The sequence below is a fragment of the Pinus tabuliformis genome, chromosome X (genome assembly GCF_031772625.1).
Source record: "Pinus tabuliformis cultivar Carrire ecotype Pingquan chromosome X, CPIR1, whole genome shotgun sequence".
Classification (NCBI taxonomy): domain Eukaryota; kingdom Viridiplantae; phylum Streptophyta; class Pinopsida; order Pinales; family Pinaceae; genus Pinus; species Pinus tabuliformis.
In genome coordinates this window covers 38,131,832-38,155,752 of record NC_142308.1, presented here as the reverse complement: position 1 = coordinate 38,155,752, position 23,921 = coordinate 38,131,832, and the positions used below count along the sequence as shown (strand labels likewise).

The following is a 23,921-nucleotide window of genomic DNA, read 5'->3' as shown; positions in this document are numbered from 1 at the left end:
TAACATCTTTTGTTATGTTTTTGAGCTATGAGGTTGGCTTGTAACCTATCTCTCATGGAACACTCAAAGTAAGCTTGTAATCAAGGGTTTTTACTTCTATTGTTGTAGAGATGTGGGAGATAAGTCTCATATAAATAGAGACTTTCTGTATTCAAGCTTTTCATCATCACACATTCTATTCTCTTCTCTCCAAAGAGAGTGCAAATTACTCTGTTTTGCTACAATGGGCAAGATGTGATCTTTGATGGTGTGATTTTCTTGTGGAGTTGATCTTTTGCATGGAGATCTTATTCTGGGATTGAAAGAAGTGCTTCTTTGTAGGATTTTGTAAGTTTAATGCTTTATCATTGATATTTTGCATATTGGATGTATGAAGTAGGGTTTCTATTTATGCCATGACTAAATGTTTAATTGTTGTTGAAATATTGCTGCATTATTCCATGCAAAATTGTTTTGCTTAAAGTTGATAAGGAGACTCTAAATGTGCATTCCCTATATTTAATTTCTCCCCTCACAAAAATAATAGTTATGGTTTTAAAAGTGGATGTCCAAGCCATCCCCCCGCACTCCATCAAAGTATTTCTCTTGAAATTTAGCCCTAAAAGACTGCATTAAAACCTAGTAGGATAAGGCACTAATCATTAGTGTGTTGATCATCCATAATTTCTATCAAATTTCATCTTCTTTCTCCCATTCCTAGACGTCTAGGGTTAGCCACTAGGATTTCTAGGCAAGGTTGCGGGGGAGCCCCCCCCCCCCGAAATCCCGCTCCCAATCTGTGCTTCGGTCAGGAGCGACTCCGGAGTGGGTCGGGAGCACGCTCCCTAACAAAAAAACCACTCCCTGTTTTTTGCCAATTCGATTTAGGGAGCGTCGCTCCCGTAGCGATTTTTCCAACCCGGGAGCCGTCGGGGAGCGATCGCTCCCGACCGCTCTCGAGTTGGAAAAATCGCTCCCGTCCGACGGTGAGCGACGCCTGCGCGGCGTGGGAGAGGCGACGACGGTGTGGAGAAAGGAAGGGGAGGGGAGGGAAAAAAGGGAGGGAGAGGAGGGGAGGGGGGGAAATAAATAAACCCTCTCCCTCTCATTATTCATTTCATTTCTAAGAGCAAGAGAGTGGGAGAGAGCAAGAGAGTGAGAGAGAGCAAGAGAGAATTTGGAGCAAGGAGAGGAGTTGGAAGAGCTTGCAAGGGGAGATTGGAGGCCAAAGAGGTAGGATCTACACTCTAATCTAGCAATTATTTTTTTATGTTCATTGCTAAATAAATAAATAAATTTTTGTTCTCTATTTCCCATTCCCATTCCCATTCCATTTTTTTGCAAATTCAAATCTTCAAATTTCAAACATCATGGTTATATTTCTTGGCATTTTCTTCTTCTTGGTTCCTTTCCTGGTTATTATGGTGTTGGGGAGTAGAAAAAGGAGGGATGAACATGAAGAAGAAGGGGATGAAGAAGTGGGTTATAGTGGATTTGATGAAAACCTCAGAGAGGAGTACCTTGGTGAGGAGGAGCTGGAGGAGAGTGAACATGATTCAGCTCAAAAAACTAAACAAGACCTAACCCCATTGTGGAAATATGTTACTAGGCCTGAAGCAGGGAAAGGGGGTGGAACCACTAAATTTCACTACCCCCATTGCAACAATAATTACATAGGTTCATACATCCGTGCCAAAAAGCATCTCTGTGGGAAAAGGCCATGGGATGGAAATAAACAAATAGGAATCAAAACTTGTACAGGTGTGTCAGTAGCAGAGAGAGCCAAATACATAAGGGAAGAGGAGGAAGCCCAATACAAATCTAAAAGATCAAAGGGTTTCTTTGAACCAAGCTCACAATCACATGCACAAAGAACTCCTTCAACATCCTCCTATGGCAGTGGATATGGAGGCACAGGGTCACCAAACATCTCTTTAAGGCGTAGAACCATATCAGATTTCCTTGATGAAGGGTGTAGGAATGATGTGGATTCAAAAGTTTACCAGTTTCTCTATGCATGTGGGATACCATTCAATGTTCTTCGATCACCTTATTGGCATGAAATGGTTTCTGCCATAAATGATGCCCCTAAAGGATACAAGAGCCCTGGGTATGACAAGGCTAGAACCGTTGGACTTGATCATGAAAAAGAAAAAATATCACATTCTTTGAGTAGAATGACAAATTCATGGACTGAGCATGGGGTGTCCATTGTATTTGATGGATGGACAAATGTAAAAGGCAAGCCATTGATAAGTGTTCTTGCTGTGTTTGTTAGTGGTGCCATCTTTCTTTCAACATATGATTACTCAGACAAGTTCAAGATTGGCATCAACATTGCAGAACCACTACTTGAAACAATTGACTATATTGGGCCATACAATGTCATCCAAGTCATCACTGATAATGTTGCTAATTGTAAGGCAGTGGGAGCAATTATTGAGGATAAATACCCCAACATATTTTGGTCTGGGTGTTTGGTTCACACAATGAACCTTTTGATGCATGATATTATTAAGAACAAAAACCAAGAATACAAATGGATTGGTGATTTGTACAAGAGAGGCAAAAAATGATAAAATTTATTACAAATCATAGCAATTCCCATGGGCTTTTCCGCAGTCACTCAAGATTGGAGCTGTTGAAGATTGCGAAGACTATATTTGCTAGCTATTACCTCACCTTCAGGCGCCTTTTGAAGGTAAGAGAGTCATTGGCTAGCATGGTATCAAGTCCACACTAGCAGATATTAAAAGAAAGGGCTACAAATGTAGTTGATAGGCAAGGTTTTGAACAGGTGGAGGAGACCGCTCTTGATGGTTAGTTTTGGGCACGTGTGAGGCAAGTATTGGAATTCACCAAGCCCATTTATCACATGATTCGTTTTGCAGATACAGATAAACCAGTGATTGGGGAGGTGTATGAGCAGATGGATACCATGTTGGGGCAAATAAAAGATGTTGTTCAGAAAGATGATCCCAACTTGTATACACTGATTCACAATTGTGTGTGTACACAGTGGAATAAACTTAATGTTCCACTACATGCCTTGGCGTATATCCTTACGCCAAAATACTACTCTCCAACTTGGTTGGGCCAACCTGCACCTGGGGGTGGGGTTAGGGTCAAACCCCATATGGATCCAAAGGTAGCTACAGGATATATGGAAGCATTAGACAAGTTGGTACCTAATAGGGAGGAATGTGCTAATCTGCGTCTTGAATTAGGCAGATACTTCAGTTGCACTGGTTTGTTTGGTTCTTTGCATGCAATGGAAGATAGAGACAAATTTGATGCTCTCACATGGTGGGAAGCATATGGCGGCATGGGACTTTTACCAAAATTGGCAAAAAAAGTTCTCTCACAGGTTGTAAATACTTCTTCTGCAGAGAGGTGTTGGAGCACCTACAACTAAATACATAATGTGAGAAGAAACAGACTCAATGAAAACCGAGTAGAAAGCTTGGTTTATGTGCACTACAACTTGAGGTTGTTGAGTCATTACTGTGGTCGGGCTTATGAGGATCCAACATATAAAATTTGGGACAACCACCCAAAGGACGATAATTTGGAGGATGGCACTATACATCTTGAGGAACTGGAAGCAGAACTTATGAGAGAGGAAGATGAAGCAACAACCATGCCACCCCCACCATCCAGTAGCAGTGCTCGAGTTCCAAGTCTTGCTCCTTTGCTGTCGCTGCCTCCATGTACATCCTCACGTGGAGGGCATGCGGCTTCTGGTTCTAGTCGTGGGACTGTGTAGGAGGAGACTCCTAGAAGACCACCACGACCTGCTCAGAAATTAGACGTTATTCGTGGTGGCAAGAGGAAGATGTAGATGATAGATTTACTTGTCTTTTCTAGTTTCTAGTAGTTTTTATAACTGTTGACTCTTTCATATTTATTATGATATTTTTTGTAAACAATATATGTTATTTAAGTTTGAACTTTGAAGTTTGAAGTTGGCAATTATAACTCATTGGTAATGAATTATGAATATGATGCTTTGTGAAAGTTGAAACTTTTTTCATTTCATTTCATGTTAGATATTACTTGTTGTAATGGTTACACTTAGGTTACAAGTACCACTGTGGTGATCAATGATGATAAATGTTATATATAGAATTTTGAAAGCTTGAAACTTTAAGATTGATGAATCATAATTCATGAGACTCAATATGTTTTATGTTACTAACTTGTGGACGTGGTTGATGAAGATTATAACTTCTAGATGATTGTTGTTATATGATTCAATCTATGTTTTTTATGTCTAATTCATCATTCTACATGTTTTTGTTGACATATATGCATCAAAATATAATATATATATATATATATATAAAAAACGCTCTGGGATTCGCTGCTCCCAAACCGGGAGCTTCTGAAAGTGTCGCTCCCGCTCCCGTTTCGCTCCCGCTCCCTGTTTTCGCTCCCGCTCCCAAGTAACCTTGTTTCTAGGGCAAATTTATGTATAAAAGTGAATTTTGGGGATGTTTGCAGCTCATAAATTAGGACTTGCATCTATAAATCAAATAAAGGCAGAATCTAGCATAGTGCATGGTTAGCCATCCTCATTTAGGGCTGACATCATCTTTCCTTTGCTGTGTATGCATACCTAACAGCCATAGAAAATAAATTTCTAACCTAATGCTAGTCTCTATTGGAAGGCCTTTGTTCCCTTGTTGTTGATTATCATTAGAAGGCCTTTTCCTTGGCTGCTATATGACATTGTGCACCTTATTATTGCATATCAATCAAACCCTAACTTATAGCAACCTTATCTTTGGTCTAGGCATAGAGTATTTGAATCCTAGTATAGAACATCTAGTCCTTTCCAGGCCTTGCCAGTTTTCTATCCCGACATTAAAGGCCTCTTATTCATCACCTGGAACCATAGTATTAGAATATCCTTTAGGTGATCCATGGAAGCCCCCCTTTGTGGTTGAATACCGCTAAAGAGCAGGATAAAGGTTGCTAGGTGACAGTGGCAACCCTTTTTCTGGTTGCCATAAGGTCTGGCCCCACCCAGTAGGGCTTTGCACCAGGCCTACTAGATTTTGCAGAAACAGTACACACACAAGCGGAGGGGAGCATTCCTATCAGCTAGTATTAACAGTTTGTCATCTTTTGACTTTCAGTAATTTATTTTCACATTCTTGTCTTTCAAGTAATCTGTATTTATTTGCAAGATTAGATCATTGTTTCTTAGAGCTTTTGGCTAAAGGCAGCACTCAAAAAGATTTTGTTGTGCAGGTCTCAGCTCAGGAGAACATCCTGAATATTCAAACCCGAGCACTTTCGTCTGTTAGCCAAGGTGGTATGTATTTGATGCTTGGTGATTTTCTTGTGCATCCAAGTATTAGTTTTTATCATGTCTTATTTTTTTGAAATGAGAACTTATATTACTTCAAAAGTGCACTGGAGTTGCAACAAATAAACAGAAGAGTTACATGAAGATCCTCTTCGTATTGAAAGTAGGAAGGATAACATACGGGTCTGTGCCACAAAGGGCAAATTATCTGGTATATTTATCACCTACTTATGCTGAACTTGTATGCTTGATGAACTGGTTTAAACTCCCTTAGGTCGAATACACAACTTGTCACTGTATATGGTTGTACTTTGCCACTTTGGAATTCACATCTTGAGTTTTCTTTGTGTTTTTACTCGGATGTTTTCCAGGCATCTGTAATTTGTAATTTTTGAGGACTGAGGCACTTAATCTGGCATTTTGTTTGATATTTTTTGAAGTGGAATGAAATGAAACACTGTATATCTGTCAACCACTTTTAAGACCAATTGGTCGAGATTGATAGTCAATATTTTGACTTCTAGTTTATTCTTTATATCCTGTAATAAGGAGAGCGGCATCTAATGAGCAGCCACAGAATCGAAGAGAACAATATGTGTCGTCGTGATTTTCTAAAACATTAGAAGAATATTATAATCTCCATAAGACAATGTTTAAAATACTTTACTATGTTCTTTATTTATCTTTTTATTTATGATATAGTATAAAGTGTATGGCATGAAAATAGTAGATATGTATCAAACCAAAGTAATGTCTACCTTTCTCGGAGAAGAGGGCCAGGTCGAGAACACTGTAACCGTCCTGTTATGGCCTCAAATTCCTCCCTCCCATTTCAAAGGCCATAACTGAGTCATCTCAGAGTTTCAAAGGAGTTGGTAAAACTTTGAATGTGTCTTTCATTTTAAAGTTTTAACGTTCCTGCAATGATGCAATTGTCCTTGTCAGATGGTGATTACTCAATGTTGGAATGGTGGAAAGTGTCGGGGGGAAGAACAATGTGCACAATCCACTGGGTGCAAATGATGGAGAAAATTGCAATAAGGAACTTGTATTGTCCCGTCTCGAATGATCAACAGAGGGATGACTCACTAGCTCATTCATGACTTCTGGGGGCTAGAGTCATAGAAGAATCATTAATAAAGAGGGGCGGGGGTGGTCAACTAGTAATAAAGTAGTCATGGGTTAATTGACCAAAAAAACCAAAAATAAATAAAGTGATGGAAAACTTTGGAAAAAACAAATAAATTAAAAGAAGAGGGAAAACAAATTCAAAATGGGAGAAAGGCTGGAAATGGAGAAAACATAGATTAAAGGAGGAAAAATGGATTATTCCTCTCATGATTGTGAATTTTTCTTGTGGAGATTGATTGGGGCACTTGGAGTATCTCATCTCTTCATCGGATGTCAACCCTTGGAAGAAATTCTTGCTTCGGTGGCCACCCTAGCCTGATTAGGGGAGGGATCGCACGGATCTCTCATCAGATTTAGTCACTGGAGGAGTTCAGTAACCTAAGTTTAGTGGATCGAGTGCCTGACCCAGTGCTCTCTGTCAGAGTTGTAGGCCCATCAGACTACAATATTCAACAAGGGGATGAGAGTGGGCCTCGGGTAAGATTTCGGAGGGGAAGGAGGGATGAATGGGGCCACAACAACGAATTTGATTGGGTCTTTAATCTGATGTGGGAGCCAATCCCCTAGCTGGGCAAGAGACAGTCATCGGGCTCAGCTGTACAAGCTGCAGGAGGGCAGATCCACCTCCTGCAAGTTCGTTGCCTTGTGGGGAAGGGTCGAAGGAATGCTTAATATTGTTTAACGACTGTCGATTAACATTGCGTGGTTAGTGCGCTGTGGATGAAGGGGATGCTGTAGGAGGGACCACGATTTATCACAACGAACTGATTTGAAAATCACGTGATGACCTGAGCATTGTAGGGAACAATTCTCATTCAAGCCAGGCGGCACTGGTGGGCAAACGTGGTGTGGGCACTTGCAAGAGATGTCTGAAGCAAGCACAACTGTGGATAGCTTGATATGAGCTTGTAAGCAAGGGGCCAAGGGCTCAGGTTATCTTTCACGCAGAGGAGTATGCAGTCAGTTTGCAGAGGTGTCACGGATTTGTGTGGACAGACATTGGCTTGGATTATAACCTACAACCACCAGTTCATGGGGAATAAATATGCAGGGTTGAGACTGTATCAAATCAACCCAATATTCCATTAACAACTCCTGGAACAACATTCTAGTAACTAATTCATGCCACCTGTGGGAATTGAGCCTGAGGAGGATAAAGACAGTAATTTACTGTGTAGTATTGGAGGACGGATAAGGGAGATAGTCCAGTTTCAGCCTTCAGCCTGTAAGGGGTGTATCAGTGGAAAATTGGCAGGTGCATGCTCTGTGACCGAATCATTTCCAAACAACAATCAATAACACACCAGATCTAAGCCATGCACATGGAGTATCGGGCGTGAGAGATGGAAGGATGATCCAGACCTGCTGGCAGCTTCAATCCCAACATTTGTTCACTCCAGAATTTATCCAGGCATGTATGAGTCCATGTGTGTGTTCCCTAAAGTAATAATCTTTTTTTCAGTGCTGTGTCCATCTCATATTCTTAACACTTGTTCTTTGTCCTTCGAATTCAAGTGTTGCCTGTGTGTAAACTTGTGAAAATAAACTTTGAACCACCTAAGACTACAAAAAAAAGAAAAAAAATATTGCAAGCAGTCACATAAACAGATCAGCAGAGTGACATACCAGACAAATTTGCTAGTCAGTTCGCCAGGGGCCTTTACAGTGGTATCAGAGCTAGTTATTCTACCGGCTTGTGGAGTAAGAGGGTTGAATGGTTTCAGAGTTGTTGCATATATCACCTACAGGAGACAAAGAAGAAGGGGAGGCGATCCTTTCCCTACCAAGATAGGTTTAGAAGAAGGGGATAACATTGGGGACATGCCTGAGTAGCCAGGGTAGAACACTTTGCATATATGGAATGATCTCACTCGGGGGAAACAACAGTTTGTCAAGCTGATCTGTTATGTAAAAATTTAATAAGTTTGTAGTTATAGGTTAATTAGGCAAAAGGGCACGATCAGAAGACCATGCCCTTTCGCCAAGAGGCACCCGAGGCAATATATAAGCCACGGGCCCTTATATGTAAAAATCATCATTCATTCATGAATAAAAATATATGTATTTATGTCTATTACTGAGCTTGTATTCTCCATCTGGTATCAGAACAATTGATCCCTGGCCTGCAATAGCACTGTTTTGCTATTGTTCATTGTCATCCGCTGCAAGAATTAGCATCCAAGTCTCGTCCTTCGTCGTTTTCCCGTCATTGTCTGTCTCATTGTTTCGCTCCATTGTCTCGTTCACATTCGCACCCAGATCCGATTCTGTCACCGTTGTTCCTCTGCTACTTTTTTGCCACCTTCCTACATTCTTTTTGCCTTCTGTGTGACTGTATCTTCCGTTAAAATTCTCCATCGGGTAACCTGTGCGTTGTCGCCACCGCGTCATCCTTCTTTCCGACAGTCCGACCATTCATCGTTCTTCCCACCGTTGCCGCCTGTCCAACGTTGCCCTGATGCCAAACGACCCCCACCACGTTACTTACATTTGCCGGTAGTAAACCCTTCCTAGTCGTTGACTTCTGCCGACACACCTCCGCCGCTGTTTTCTGATTCCCGACTGTCGCATCCCTCAACAGTCACCCTTGTTTCCTTGTTCCATATCGTTTCATTATAAGTTATATATTATATAGTTAAAACATTATATAGTTTATAATTGTATAATTATATTATATAATTCATAATTATATAATTAAAAAAAATACATATATATAGTAAAAATAGGGGCAAGTTAAGGAAAAAAGGGGGGGGTTAAGCTGAATAAATATACACCACCACATACCTGATCAATGTCTTCATCAATGTCGATGGTTGATTTTAATAAAAAATTGATAGATCTCGAGACTAAGGTCCACAAAGATGCCGAAAAAATCGAGGAGCTCCAAGACACAACAAAGAGAATAGAGAGTTAGCTCGAGCAGAATCATAACGAATTTAAAAAGGATCATGCAATCCTTTCAGATAAGGTGGATCGAAATCATAATGCAACATCAATAACTCATAATCAAGCAATGACAATGTTGAACTGTATTTGTGAAAAGTTGAAAATTACTCTTGATCAAATACCCAAGAATAACGAAGCTACTCAACATCCAAATTCTTTGGATACGTCAAACTCATCAGACTCACTTTAGAACCCTGAGTCTCCAAAAGCATCGTCCATGGCCAATCAACAAAATAGTAACATGAATTTTCAAAATATGCAGCTCTGGAATCAATACTCAAATATGCAATTCTCGAATCAATACCCTTTCTTCACTCCACCAGTTGCTACATATCAATGAAGAGCAAAACTTGAGCTCTCCAAATTTGACGGTAACGAGAAATGCAGTGTTGCATGGTTCAATAAAGCAGAAGAATATTTTGAGATTTATGGTATTGACAATGATGATGAAAAGATCAGGCATGCATCCATGCAAATGGAAGGCGAAGCATATAATTGGTATATGTGGTGGAAAAAGACGACACTTGCTATCAGTTGGAAGAAATTCAAAAATGCATTCTTTAAGAGGTTCCAAGGTGTCAAGGAAGAAGAGTTCTTCTCAACACTCACCAGACGACAGCAAAAAGGAGATTTGGACGAATACACTAGAGAATGGGAAACTTTAGCTTCACGAGTACCTGGATTATTAGAAACTCATCTCATTCAATCATACATCATGGGACTTAAGCCCCATCTCTAGGCTGAGCTTGAGCTTCATGACATCATTTCTATAGAAGAAGTAAGACAAAGCAAAAGTTGCTAAAAAGAAGCACGAAAGTTGAAAGAGTATATTCGAGATGAAGATTTCCCCAAACTGCGAACACGGATAATACAAAATATGTTCCACCACATCTTCGTGAAGGAGAAAAAACTAATTTGGAAATGCAAAGAATGAAAGAAGGTAAGTGCAAACATTGTGGCAAAAAATGGGACCCTAAACATAGATGTGCTAAGGGAAAAGAAACCAAGAACCTGTATACATGTGAAGCAACCAATGATTCAGAGACAGTGAAGAATCAGACGTAGAAGAATTGAAGATTCTCCACAATTTTCTCCAGAACCAAATAACGAAAATATTTTGCAAGTGTCATTATCGACCATGACAGGTATATTGTAGCCGCAGCCATTAAAGTTAAAAGGACATATCAAAAAGAACAACGTAATGGTTCTAATCGACACCAGTAGCACCCACAACTTTTTGGACTCAACTATGGCGAAAATGCTCAACATTTTCGCATTTCCGATGCCCAACATGAAAGTTATGGTAGTTGATGGTAAGAAAATTGAAAAAGTAGGGAAATGTCATAAAGTCAAATTACAAATTCAAGACTATAATCTAGAATCTCTATTCTACATTGTACCATTAGGAGGAGTGGATGTGGTCCTAGGTATCCAATGGTTACAAACCCTAAGTACTTACTCTGCCAACAATCAAAAGCAATTTATAAAATTTAAATGGGAAGGGCAGAAATACTAGTTATATGGGTTCCATCCCCCTGAGAATCAAATTTTATCATCATCCTAGATGATGAAAATGATTCAGAAGGGAGCACCAACATATGTAGTTCAATGTCATTAGTTGGAGATGTCGGTTTCAAGATTGGTTAGCGAAGAAGCACCCGCAGTTCAAGAACTACCAGCTGAAGTTCAAAAGCTGATCCAAAAACACAAAAATGTGTTCCAAGGTCTTCCTATGAAGATGCTGCCTGAAAGAGAAATTGAGCACATAAGTCAAATCAGGGTCAAACCCTGTCAACATCAAGCCGTATAGGTATCCACACCACCAAAAAACTGAAATCGAATGATTAGTCCAAGATCTTTTAAGGTGTGGAATCATCACAAAGAGTAGAAGGCCATACACTGCTCCATTGGTTATTGTCTGAAAGAAGGATGGATCCTTTAGACTGTGTGTGGATTATCAAGGGCTGAACAAGGTAATGATCAAGAATAAGTTTCCAATCCCCTTTATGGATGAAATGCTAGATGAACTTCATGGAGCCCAATACTTTTCAAAATTAAACTTGAGATTGGGATACTACCATATCAGAATAAGGCTAGAGGACATAGCGAAGACTACTTTTCGAACACATGAAGGTCATGATGAATTTAAGGTAATGCCCTTCAGATTAACTAATGCTCCGACAACCTTCCAAGCCACGATGAATGAGGTATTTCGCCCGTATCTAAGGAAGTTTGTGTTAGTGTTCTTTGACGATATTCTTCTCTATAGTAAAACGTGGAAAGAGCATCTGCTACATCTGCAGCAAGTCCTCACCATATTAGAAGAACATCAGTTCTATGCAAAGATGTCCAAATGTACCTTCGGAAAAGAACAAGTAGAGTACCTCGGACACATAAAGTAAAAATAGATCCTAATAAGATCAAGGCTATAAAAGAATGGCCTAAACTAGTTAACATCTCCAAGTTAAAAGGATTCTTAGGGTTGACTGGTACTATCGAAGGTTTATTAAAAACTATGCCCATGTAACCGCACCCCTAAAGAACCTTTTAAAGGAGGACTCATTTTGATGGGATGATGAAGCAGAAAAGTGTTTGAAGGTTTGAAGAAAATTATGTCTAATGCACCTGTATTGTCAACTCTAGACATTTCAAAACCGTTTGTAATTGAATGTGACGCTTCAGGTTTTGGCATTGGAGTAGTATTAATGAAGGATGGTCACCCAATCGTGTTTGAAAGCAGGAAGCTCAACAAGAAAGAATGTCTCAAGTCCACATATAACAAAGAAATGCTCGCCATTATGCACGCATTAGCAAAGTGGAGACAATATCTCTTGGGAAGTAAGTTCTTAATACGAACAAACCATAATAGTCTTTAGCACCTCCTCCAGCAGAAAACACTATCTACAGAACAACAAAAGTGGATCGAAAAAATTGCCGCCTTTGACATGGATATATTACATAAGAAAGGGAAGGACAACGTAGTAGCTGATGCTCTGTCTAGGAAAGACGAAGAATCATCATTACTTGCAATTTCAATTACTATCCCAGAATGGCTTAATGAAATTCGGAGTATGCAAATGTCATGTCCCCATTTTTATTCTTCTTCATAGTACAACCAGGGTGGATTTCCGAGGCAGGAGATGGCCAGGTCAGTGGAGCAGGTTTATGTCATCAGGGGTTCCGATGGAGTTTTGAGGAGTTTTTATGGGATTTGATGGCATTCGCTTGGCATATTCCATCATCCGCACAGTTTGCCTTTCGTTCCGTCACATTCTGACAACTTTCAAAAATCAATGCTATTATTGGGCATAACTTAATTAATTATGCTCGAGGTGGCATTCTGGGGAGATTAATTGATGGAACATGTAATGTCCCAAATCAAAAATCTTTAGAACAAGTACTTCGTATAAAACTATCATGCATTTACCAGAAGATTGCCTTGTAAAACCCAAACCATAAATCTATAAATTGCACAAAATCTCATTAAAAGATCACAACATGAGGAACAATGAGAAATGCAACAATAAAATCCATCTTTATTATAGAAATATATGCTAATAAAATAGTTGGGAATGACCCTCCAAGATATATAATAATACTGAAACCGACCTCCAAACTGAACATGAAATCAATCACTACACTTGTGGATTTTGAATGAATCAACCAAGGGGAGACGGGTGCTCACCCAATCTCTCTATATCACCTGAGGGTTTTCGTCCTAGGGCTACCAATGGAGTAGAGAACCGGGTTCTCAACCTCTCATACAAGAAACAATATCAAAACCAAGATGTCCCCAAATGATCTCCTCCTCCCCTTTTATAGATCTGATGGATAGATCTCCAAGCCTCTAGAAGCATCTTATTTTATTATTATTCTAGAAGCTCTTGTATTGACTTTATCTTAAGTGACTTTTAATTTTATTTTATTTCACTTAAGTCTCTTTTTTCCCTTTTTCTCCAATTAATTAATTTTCCTTAATTAAATGACTAATTAAAGTCATTTTTAACCAAGGAAAATGGCAAATCGCCCACCATACTCTCTTCGGCCACTAGAAGTCTCTTCTCAGCATCCCATCCTGTAGATCTTCTCGTTCCGGTTCCAACGAGCTATTACACTGAGGTGTTCCATCAATTAATCTCCTCGGAATGCCACCTCGAGCATAATTAATTAAGTTATGCCCAATAATAATGTTGATTTCTGAAAGTTGTCGGAATGCGACGGAAAGAAAGGCAAATTGTGTGGATGATGGAATATGCCAAGTGAATGCCATCAAATCCCATAAAGTTTCCTCGAAACTCCATCGAGACTGTTGATGACATAAACCTTGCTCCACTGACCTGGTCATCTACTGCGTTGGAAATCCACTTTGGCAGTACTATGAAGAAGAATAAAAATGGGGACATGACAGTCCTCCCGCCCCAAGATTGCTTGCCCTCAAGCAATCCAATTATGTGGACCAATCTAGAGGCCATATGCAACTGAGACTCAATGCCAGGATCCCATACGAACCACTGGGTGATGCTCTGCTCCTGTGTCAACCCACCATGAACGGACTCCTCAATGCTCGGATCCCAGACCAATCTCCGAGGGAACCTATCATCAACAAATCCTCCTGGATCCCAATACCACCAAGGAGCATCAATGCTCCACGACTCCTGCTATGAACACTGCTCCATCCACTGCGTACCAACTCATCACCTCTCTCCAATCCAACCCTTGGCATAGACCAAGGTCAATCTCATCATGCTGATGCCGTGTTGAAATACTGATGAGTGGCCAGCCTACATCCTGCTACCAACTGAAGCATGAGATATCCCTCACCTCTGAGGGCTCCTGCAATACAACGCTCCTGACTAAGAATGATACTCCATCAAAAGGATACCAGCCCATGATCTCTTGCCAATCCAATGCATGGACACCTGTGCAAGGGATACGTATGTGAAACTGGTCCATGCTCAACTCCTGATGCTCTACCTGGATAATCAAAACATATCCAAGAAATCTTGCCTCTCTCCCTCTAATGGGAAAAAGTGTGCAAACTGTGCTGCAAGCCCCATCTATGTTTTACCATGGAAGGAGTAGTCTTTTTATAGAATATGACTACTGAGGATCACCAGATGGCTATGTTTTTACTGTCATCATCACAATCCGAATTCACCACTTTGATTACCCATGATTATGGTATGAATCTTATTGCCCCCCAGATGATTCCTCGATCTGAATTAAAACCTCCTTCAGAATGGGTTACTAAATGGGAATCCATCAGAAAACCTACTCGACCATCTCCTGTAAATTCCTCCACAATCTTTACCACCAGAGATGGTAATGTCCATACCATCTTTCCAGAGTCACGAACCGAGCGTGGTGGACCTTCTGTTAACATTTCTACATCTGTAAATACTACTCCCACATTCTCAGTTGATCCTACATTTCTAAACACTGTAAAAAAGTTAGTTCTGAGTGAAATTGCTTCCTCCGGTAACTCCCTAGCTGCTGTCTGTGACCATCCTCACTGCTCTAAAACCTTCTGTCAATTCTCTTCACAACCACCAAATCCACATGGCAATATTGAAGAAGACAGAAGGAGGATAAATATGATTACTTTTATACCAGATAAAAGTAAATCTGAAGAAGAATATACTAAGACAAATTTCTTCAACATTCATGAAGAAATAATTATTCAGTCAACACAGAAAAACAACCATCAGGGTTTAGGATTCACGGATGGATCAGAAATTCCATCATACAGAAAAAATCCCAAAAATAAAATTCCAAGGCATGTGGAAATTCCTTCAGACAATGAAATTACTGCGTTTCTAAAAATCTACAAAGGAATTAGTCCATATGATCCTGACAATCAATGGAAGAAGAAAATGTTTAACTGGGACATTTTCACTCATAAATCTGAAAATAGATATGTTGAAGAACTCAGACTGCTGCCTAAAGAAGAAAGGAAAAATTTCAACAGTCAGAAAAATGAGGAATGGAAAAAATGGATGAAATCCAACAATCAATGGATTTCCTTTTATGAGTGGTATTATCCTTCCTCTAATTAGATAGAGGAATCCTTGAGAAAAAATTTCTTAAACCAGGCTAGACAAAAGAGGATTCTAAATGTTGATAATTTTGTAGCAGAAAAGATGGAATCCAATCTTGGTACTATTCCATCTCCTCTTGTGACTCCAGAATTTTCTCCAAAAATACAAAGCATGTTAACCAAACCTAACCTGCCCAGAGATTTGCAGGCCATAAGGACAAAAGGAGAAAAACTAATAAGAGATATCTGCAGCTGCCTGCAGGTAAACATGATTAGATCTGGTTCCCCTGCAAAACATAAATGGGAACTTTTTGACTGACAGATCTATCAGATTGACAATGATTTTCCACCATGGAAAAATTTTGTTATCAGAAAAAATGATGGGAAAATCTTCAAACTTTTCCCAATCCAAACAGAGGACTCGGTAAAAGACTCTGTCCTTGCCACAAACTGGACTAATCTTGCTCTTTCCAGTTTGGAAAAATATCTGAGAAACCAGCATAAATCCATAGAAGAGATGAATAACGTTCTGAAAGACTTAATGAATAGAATGTTGCAAAAGCAGGATTATGCTTTGGTTTGTTTGAATGATAATGTCAAGACCTTAGCAGAAAATGATAAACATATAGCTGAAAGCCTGGATAAGCTCAGAATATCTACAGAAAGAAAGATAGTTGATGCAGCTATACTTCATGGAAAATAAATTGTTAAAGTGAATTCCAGTCTTGATGTTATCAAGAAACAAGTTTTGAATGTTTCCAATTCCATTGACTTATTGAAAAAGAAGCCTTCATCAGACTCTTACAAATCCACTACTTTGTTTAGTGAGCCTTCTTCACAGATGCCATACACTATCTCTGGTTCAGTATCAAGTCTTATAAAGCAGCCTGTAGAAATCGAGTTTCCCAAACCAGGAACCTCTTATCCTTATAGTCTTTTTGCTGCCCCAAGTTATTTTGGACATCTAAAATCAAATCCCATAACTTCCTCACATCCTAGTACATCAACTAGCTCTTCCCTTACAGAATGGATTAAGATGAAGAAAGCAGAAGAGGAAAGTGTAAAAGAAGAAGAAACAGCAAAAAAACAGTGGTACGATGAAGAAGAGAAAGAAGATACAGGTTTGCATAAGATAGAGATAGATGATGAAGAACCTTCCTTAGAAAAACTTGAGGATTATGTACAAAATTTTTCTCCTCAAGACAAAGTTCAGTTTAACATCCTTGAAGACAATACGGTCCATGCAACCACAGTCAGATATATACTTATATTGTATTTATTTCATTGCACTATCTTGAGTTTTAATAAAAGCATTTATTCCAGCTGTTGATTTCTGTGTTCTGTGTATACATATACATATCTATAGATGCTTTTGGCAATCACTAGAACAATTAAAAAAAGAGAGTAAGAAATACTGATTCACCCCCCCTCTCAGTATTTCCAACAATTGGTATCAGAGCAGGCTTCTTCATACTAGCCTAACAGCTTGAAGAAGGATCCACAACCATGATGAGAAATCACGAAGCATCAGGAAGACCTCCTTTGTTCGATGGCACTAACTTTGGTTTCTGGAAGAAAAGAATGACCTACTACTTAATGTCCCTTGGACCTGAAGTCTGGCATTTTGTTCAAAATGAATACCAAACGACTTCCACTCTTCCAACAGACCCAGACGAGAGGAAAGCCTACATTGCAAATGCAAAGGCCATGAACTCCATCACTAGTGGAATCACTGATTCCAAGTTTACAAAAATCATGCACTGTGCCTCTGCCAAAGAAATGTGGGAGAAGCTAGTTGGCTTGTACGATGGAGACTCAAAAGTAAAAAAGGCAAAGCTTCAAACTCACAGAAGACAATTTGAAAGTTTGAGGATGGAAGATGAAGAAGATATTGCAGCATACCTCCTCCAAGTAGCTGAAGTGGTAAATTCCCTGAAAGGATTGGACGAAAAAGTTGAAGAAAGTACCATTGTTCAAAAGGTATTAAGGTCTCTTCCAGACAGATTTGACTCCAAAATAAGCGCTATAGAAGAAGCAAAGGATCTAGATACCCTCAAAATGGATGAACTCCATGGAATTCTCACTGCCTATGAAATGAGGAAAGGTGGCCCAAGCTCCAAAGATGCAGCATTCAAGGCCTCAAAGTCAAAGAAGGGGAAAGAAAGGAATGACTGTAGTGATGAGTCAGATGTGGAATCCGAATTGGCTCAATCTGTATGAAAGCTGAAGAGAGGATCTAAGCTTAAAGGCAAGTATCCTCTTATCTGTTTTAAATGTGGTAAAATAGGTCATTATGCAACAAGATGTCCTCATAAACATGACAGTGATGATGAAGGAAATTCTAAAAGAATGGCACACAAAAAGAAAGGGTTCAATAAGAAAAACTTCTTCTCCAAGCAAGATGAGTCTGATGAGGATGAGTTTATGGTCATCATAAAGAAATCAGATGAGAAAAGTGATCATGATAAAAGCCAAGAAACATTATTCATGGCACTCACAGATGATGATGACTTAGGGCTGGAAGGAAATGTAGATGAACTGTTAATAAGCGCCATTGAAGAAAATGAGAAACTACGGAACAAAATCATTTCTCTCAAAGTGGAAAACGAGGAAATAAGGAGAGAAGATCTCTTGGAAGCAAAGCTTAAAGAAAAAGAAGAGACTTGTGAAGAACGTGAGGCCGAAATAGTGTCTCTGAGAAAGGAGTTGGAGCAAATTAAAAAGGGCTGTAAAAGCTCTCAAATACTTGAGACTATTCTGAAAAATAAAAAACCTCAACATGACAAGTCTGGAATAGGTTTCAAAGGAGAATCCTCAAGCACTAAGAATAGTGCGAAAAGCTATGTCGATGCACTTTCCTGCAATCCAAAAGATGAAAAAGTATGTTATCAAAAGTGCATCCCAGATCCCAAGAATGAAGAGAGAATTACTCCAAAGAAGAATGTGGAGTCGAATCATGGACACTACAGCGAATACAAACCTGTACTCCAAGGGCCCATCGCAAATCCAAAGAACAAGGGAGGAGTAATTCCCAGGAAGGAAATCAACTCAAACCGTGGTTGCTTCAACAAGTACAAAACCATCTTTCTTGGACACTGCTTTCACTGTAAAAACTTCGGTCATCAAGCCAGACATTGTATGGCTCGCAGAAGTGAAAAGACAAAGCTAAAGGACCGAATAATCAACTCATATGCCCCCAAAAGGCAGGGACAAATCAAAACCTTCAATTCATTTGATCCCTTGACCGAATTTGACCAGATTTGCTCTTTTTGCTACAATAATGGACACTATGAAGAAGACTGCCCACTCAAAGGAAGAAAGACGAGTACCAAGAACTCCAGCATGGACAAATGCGGCCTGGCTCTATATGCTCAAAATAATGGAAACCAGTGGTTTGTAGATAGTGGGTGCTCCAGACACATGACAGGAGACAGAAGGAAGTTTGTCTCACTGAGCAAAAAGGAAGGGAATGTGTCCTTTGGAAGCGGATCTGGCAGAATTGCAGGAAAAGGAACAGTTACTCTGATCAATGGAAAAGGAAAAGCTCAAGATGCTTTGCTGGTTGACGGACTCAAACACAACCTCTTGAGTGTCAGCCAAATCTGTGATCAAGGACATAAGGTTGTTTTTAGCACCAAAGACTGTGAAATAAGGAACTCTGCCTCAGGGAAACTTGTGGCAAAAGGGGTGAGAACACTAGACAACATTTACATTCTGAACAAGATTCAAGAAAATAAATGCTACTTGAGTTAGACAGATGAGAGTTGGCTGTGGCACAAGCGACTTGGACATACAAGCTTCGAAAATCTGATCAATATCAGCAAGATCAAAGCTGTACGAGACATCCCAAGGCTGTTCAAACCAAATCAAGTAGTATGTGGTCCATGTCAACATGGAAAGCAGACCAGAATCAGCCACAAGACAAAGGAGCTCTCTACATCGAAGCCCTTGGAGATCATCCATGCTGATGTGTGTGGGCCAACTAGAAATCAAGCACTCCAAGGAGAAAGGTACTTTGTGTTATTTGTTGATGATTATACTAGAATGATGTGGATATATTTCATAAAGTATAAATCTGAAACTTTTGAGTGTTTTAAGAATCTAAAAGCCCTTGTAGAAAATGAAAAAGATTCAAAAATTAAGTGCCTCAGAACAGACAGAGGAGGAGAATTCACATCAAATGAGTTTAGTGAGTTCTGTAATATTCATGGAATTAAAAGGGAATTCTCGGCTGCCAGAACACCTCAACAAAATGGGGTAGTTGAAAGAAGAAACCGAACAGTCCAAGAAATGGCAAGAACTATGCTATTAGCAGCAGACTTACAACCTAAATTTTGGAGAGAAGCAGTAGGGACAACTGTCTATACACTGAATCGAACTCAATTAAGACCAAATTGTGAAAAAACTCCTTATGAGCTATGGAAAGGAAGACCTGCTTCGGTGACGTACTTCAAGATCTTTGGAAGCAAGTGCTTCATAAAAATAAATGATGGCTCACTCGGAAAGTTTGATTCTCGGGTTGATGAAGGGATATTTCTTGGATACTCTACACGGAGCCAGGCTTACAAGTGCTACAATTATCGACTGAAGAAAATAGTGGAAAGCATTGATGTAAAGGTTGATGAAGATCTTCTAGAAAAGGAAATTGAAGAACATGAAGATGACTCTCTCATTGAAGAAGAAGAACCTAAAGAAGAAGAAATAGATGAGGAAGAAGAAGAAGAAGAAGAGGAAAGAGAACCACCTAATACCCCTTCAAAGATGAAGTATGTCCAAAGACATCATCCAGAAGAGCAGATCATTGGAGATAAAGATGAAGGTGTGCAGACCCGAAGAAGGATAACAATCACACCCAAGAGAAAAGTCATTGCCCTCCTATCTATGATAGAACCAAAAACATTTGCAGAAGCAAGTAAGGATCCTCATTGGGTAAAAGCCATGGAAGAAGAAATGTCCCAAATTGAGAAGAACAAGACATGGGAGCTGGTACCTCGTCCAAAGGACAAAAACATAATAGGAACCAAATGGGTGTTCAAAAATAAAATGAATGAGGAAGGACAGGTTATCAGAAACAAGGCAAGACTTGTCTGCAAAGGCTATTCACAAATTGAAGGAGTTGACTTTGAAGAGACATTTGCACTAGTGGCCCGTATGGAAGCTATCAGGATGTTCTTGGCATTTGCTTGCTCAAAAGGATTCAAAATCTATCAAATGGACGTGAAATCAACATTTCTAAATGGGGAACTCAAGGAGGAAGTCTACATGGAGCAGCTAGAAGGTTTTGATCTAATAGCAGGAAAGGACTTAGTTTATAAGTTGAAAAAGGCTTTATATGGGTTGAAACAAGCTCCTAGAGCTTGGTATGCAAGACTGGATCACTATCTACAACAACAAGGCTTCAAAAAGGGAGTGGCTGGAAGTAATCTATACATAAAGACAGATGAAGGTAAGTTACTAGTTGCTCTTGTTTATGTCGATGATCTGATTTTTGCTAGTAATAATGATGAAATGAGCCATGAATTTTCTCAAAGCATGTCAAAATAGTTTGAGATGTCAATGATAGGAGAGTTGTCCCACTTCCTTGGACTTCAAGTATCTCAAACCAGAGCAGGATTGTGTATATCTCAAACCAAATATCTAAAAGACATGCTCAAAAAATATGGAATGGAGGACTGTGCACCCGTGAGCACACCTATGACCACAAACTGCAAATTGAGCAAAGATGATGACTCCCCTCTAGTAGATGCAACTCATTACAGGTCAATGATTGGAGCCCTTCTATACTTAACAGCTACACGACCAGACATAATGCAAGCAATAGGAATGGTGGGAAGATTTCAATCTGCTCCCAAACAATCCCATTTATTAGCTGTAAAAAGAATTCTCAGATATCTGAAGGGAACTTCTGATTTCGGTCTTTGGTACCCAAAGGACTCAACACTGACTGTAACTGCATACACCGATGCTGATTGGGCTGGAAGTATAGATGATCGGAAAAGTACTAGTGGAAATGCATTCTTCCTAGGAGACTGTTTGGTATCCTGGCTCAGCAAAAAATAGTCATCCATATCATTATCCACAGCCGAAGCCGAGTATATTGCTGCAGCAGACTATTGTACTCAGATACTATGGATGAAGGAAGCTCTAAAAGATCTCGACATATGTACAGATCAACCAATTACCGTCTATTGTGACAACACAAGTGCTATCAGTCTTAGCAAAAATCCAGTGATGCACTCAAGAACCAAACACATACCAATCAAGTATCATTTCCTCCGTGAGCAAGTAGCTGAACAAAACATTGTCCTGGAATATATCAGTACTAAGGAGCAGATAGCTGATATTTTCACAAAACCTCTTCCTCGAGAAGCATTCGAACATCTGCGTCAAAAGATGGGGGTTATTTCTTTATCATCACTCAAGTTCATTCATAAAGATGTAGCAGGACAGGGGGAGCAGTTTGACAGGGGGAGTCCGTATGCATTCCTTTGCCATTGATGTCAAAGGGGGAGAGAGCAGAAGAATATTGCCATCAATAACAAAGGGGGAGATTGTTGGACACAGATTGTCATTGATGTCAATATGGCAATATTCGAGGAGTAGACGGAGCCAAGAGGAGCAGACGGAGCCAAGAGGAGCAGACGGAACGGAGCCAAGAGGAGCAGACGAAGCCAAGAGGAGCCAAGAGGAGCAGACAAAGCAACCAAAGGAACTAACAACAAACAGAGCCATCAGAGCCACAGAGGAAGCAGACAGAGTTATCGGGAGTCATCGGGAGCCATCGGTGGGCGATATGCCTCAAACTCATGTATTTACCCATCGGCGGTAAAAACCATATATACATGCACTTAACACTATCAGAGGCGCAAACGGAGGCCAAAGCATACATATTACAAATACACTATCGGAGGCGGAGCAGTATATTATATCGGCGGGTTCTATTAAGTGTCACACCCGAAACCTCCGATTGCGATTGCAAGAGTGGACCCGAAACTGCGACTGCCGATATGCTGCGACTGCGACTACCGATATGTTGCGATCGCCGATAGCGATTATCGCATCGGGAATTCGGAGCGAAGTCATATAGTGGTAAGCGGCCCCTTTGCGATCGCCGATAGCGATGAACGTTGCGGACCCGATGCGACATCACAACTTGGCTTAATATAATATCGCGTCCAGTGGTGAATCGGCCATCGGCCGTTGCCAATATCATGGGCTCGACTTATAGGAGAACCTCTGAAAGTGGCGATTGCGATAATGTATGCAGACCCGATGGTCCTAGTATATAGCACCCTATTGTTATATCGCGTCCATAGGAGGATCGACCCATCGGCGATCGGTGATATCATGAGGTTGATGTATAAAGGACCCCTGGAAGCCTTGAGTGCCGATTGCGACATACGCTGCGGATTCGATATAGGAATAGTTGCGGGTGAATTAATATTGAAGTCCGCCCTTTAGCCATTTTGCCTGTGTTTCCTGTGTAAATGAATTTTTTGGCTTACGCGGTGGCGTTTAGAGGCAGAAATACACTACGGAATGCTCCCTATAGTTTAGAAGGCTGAACGTTAGGTAAATGGGGTGATTCATGGCGAAATCGATTGCGATCAGGACGTGGCAGGTCTGTTCAATAATGCCATCCTTGTGTATGCCTGCTATCATGAGAAAACAGGAGCGCTGTTACAGTTTTCTGAATATGTGTCCTCTGCTTATGACTTGGTCCTCGCCATTGAATCAACGTGTCTTGAGAGCACGAATAGACAGAGGAAACCGAAAGCTGAGAAGCTGAAGAAGGAAGCGAGCATAGAGGAAATGACAACGAGTGTTGAGGAAGTCTAAGAGGCGGTGTAAGCGGAAACGAATGGACGAAGGCATAGGAATGTATAAAACAGTAAAAACAAAGAACTATTGGTGCTGTTAGTGTGGTGAAGGACCAGAGTGTGAGGTAGTAGAAGTAGCAGAGGCAAAAGAGGCTGCAGAAGCAGCGGAGGCTATAGAGGCAGCAGAAGAAGCAGAGGCAGGAGAGTAGGAGTGAGAGAACCTCAGCTGAACAGAGTGTAGCAGCATACCAGTTTATACCAAGGTTGGGTTGGAGCCCAAGAGGTTGGAGCCTCAGAACTGAATAGGATTAAAGTCATTAGGGGTAGGTGCTCCTAAGTGCAGAACCACTGCAAAACAGAGTTGGTGCTCTGGAGGTTGGAGCCTCACTGAAGTCCAAGTTGGAGCTTGGCAACCATTCACAGTCAGATATATACTTATATTGTATTTATTTCATTGCACTGTCTTGAGTTTTAATAAAAGCATTTATTCTAGCTGTTGATTTCTGTGTTCTGTGTATACATATACATATCTATAGATGCTTTTGGCAATCACTAGAACAATTAAAAAAAAAAAAGTAAGAAATACTGATTCACCCCCCCTGGAATTCTACCTAGACTCCTGCCCCAGACAGAAGAGACTTGATGAAATCTGAATATCATAAAGATTGGTCTGCATCCTCCACATATTCGTGGA

General features: G+C 40.2%; 1 protein-coding gene across 4 annotated transcripts in view; it reads left to right on the top strand.

The window, feature by feature from the left end:
* The window catches only part of LOC149138227 (ARM repeat superfamily protein), a 161,823-nt gene that overhangs the window by 28,428 nt on the left and 109,474 nt on the right, over positions 1-23,921 (top strand). For 2 of the 4 annotated variants that reach the window (XM_089449625.1, XM_089449627.1), the window contains one exon: positions 5,236-5,296. In XM_089449625.1, the coding sequence (XP_089305751.1) occupies positions 5,236-5,296 (61 nt within the window). Of the gene's footprint in view, positions 1-5,235; positions 5,300-23,921 lie in introns of all 4 variants that reach the window. The other 2 variants (XM_089449624.1, XM_089449626.1) reach the window with 1 other exon arrangement.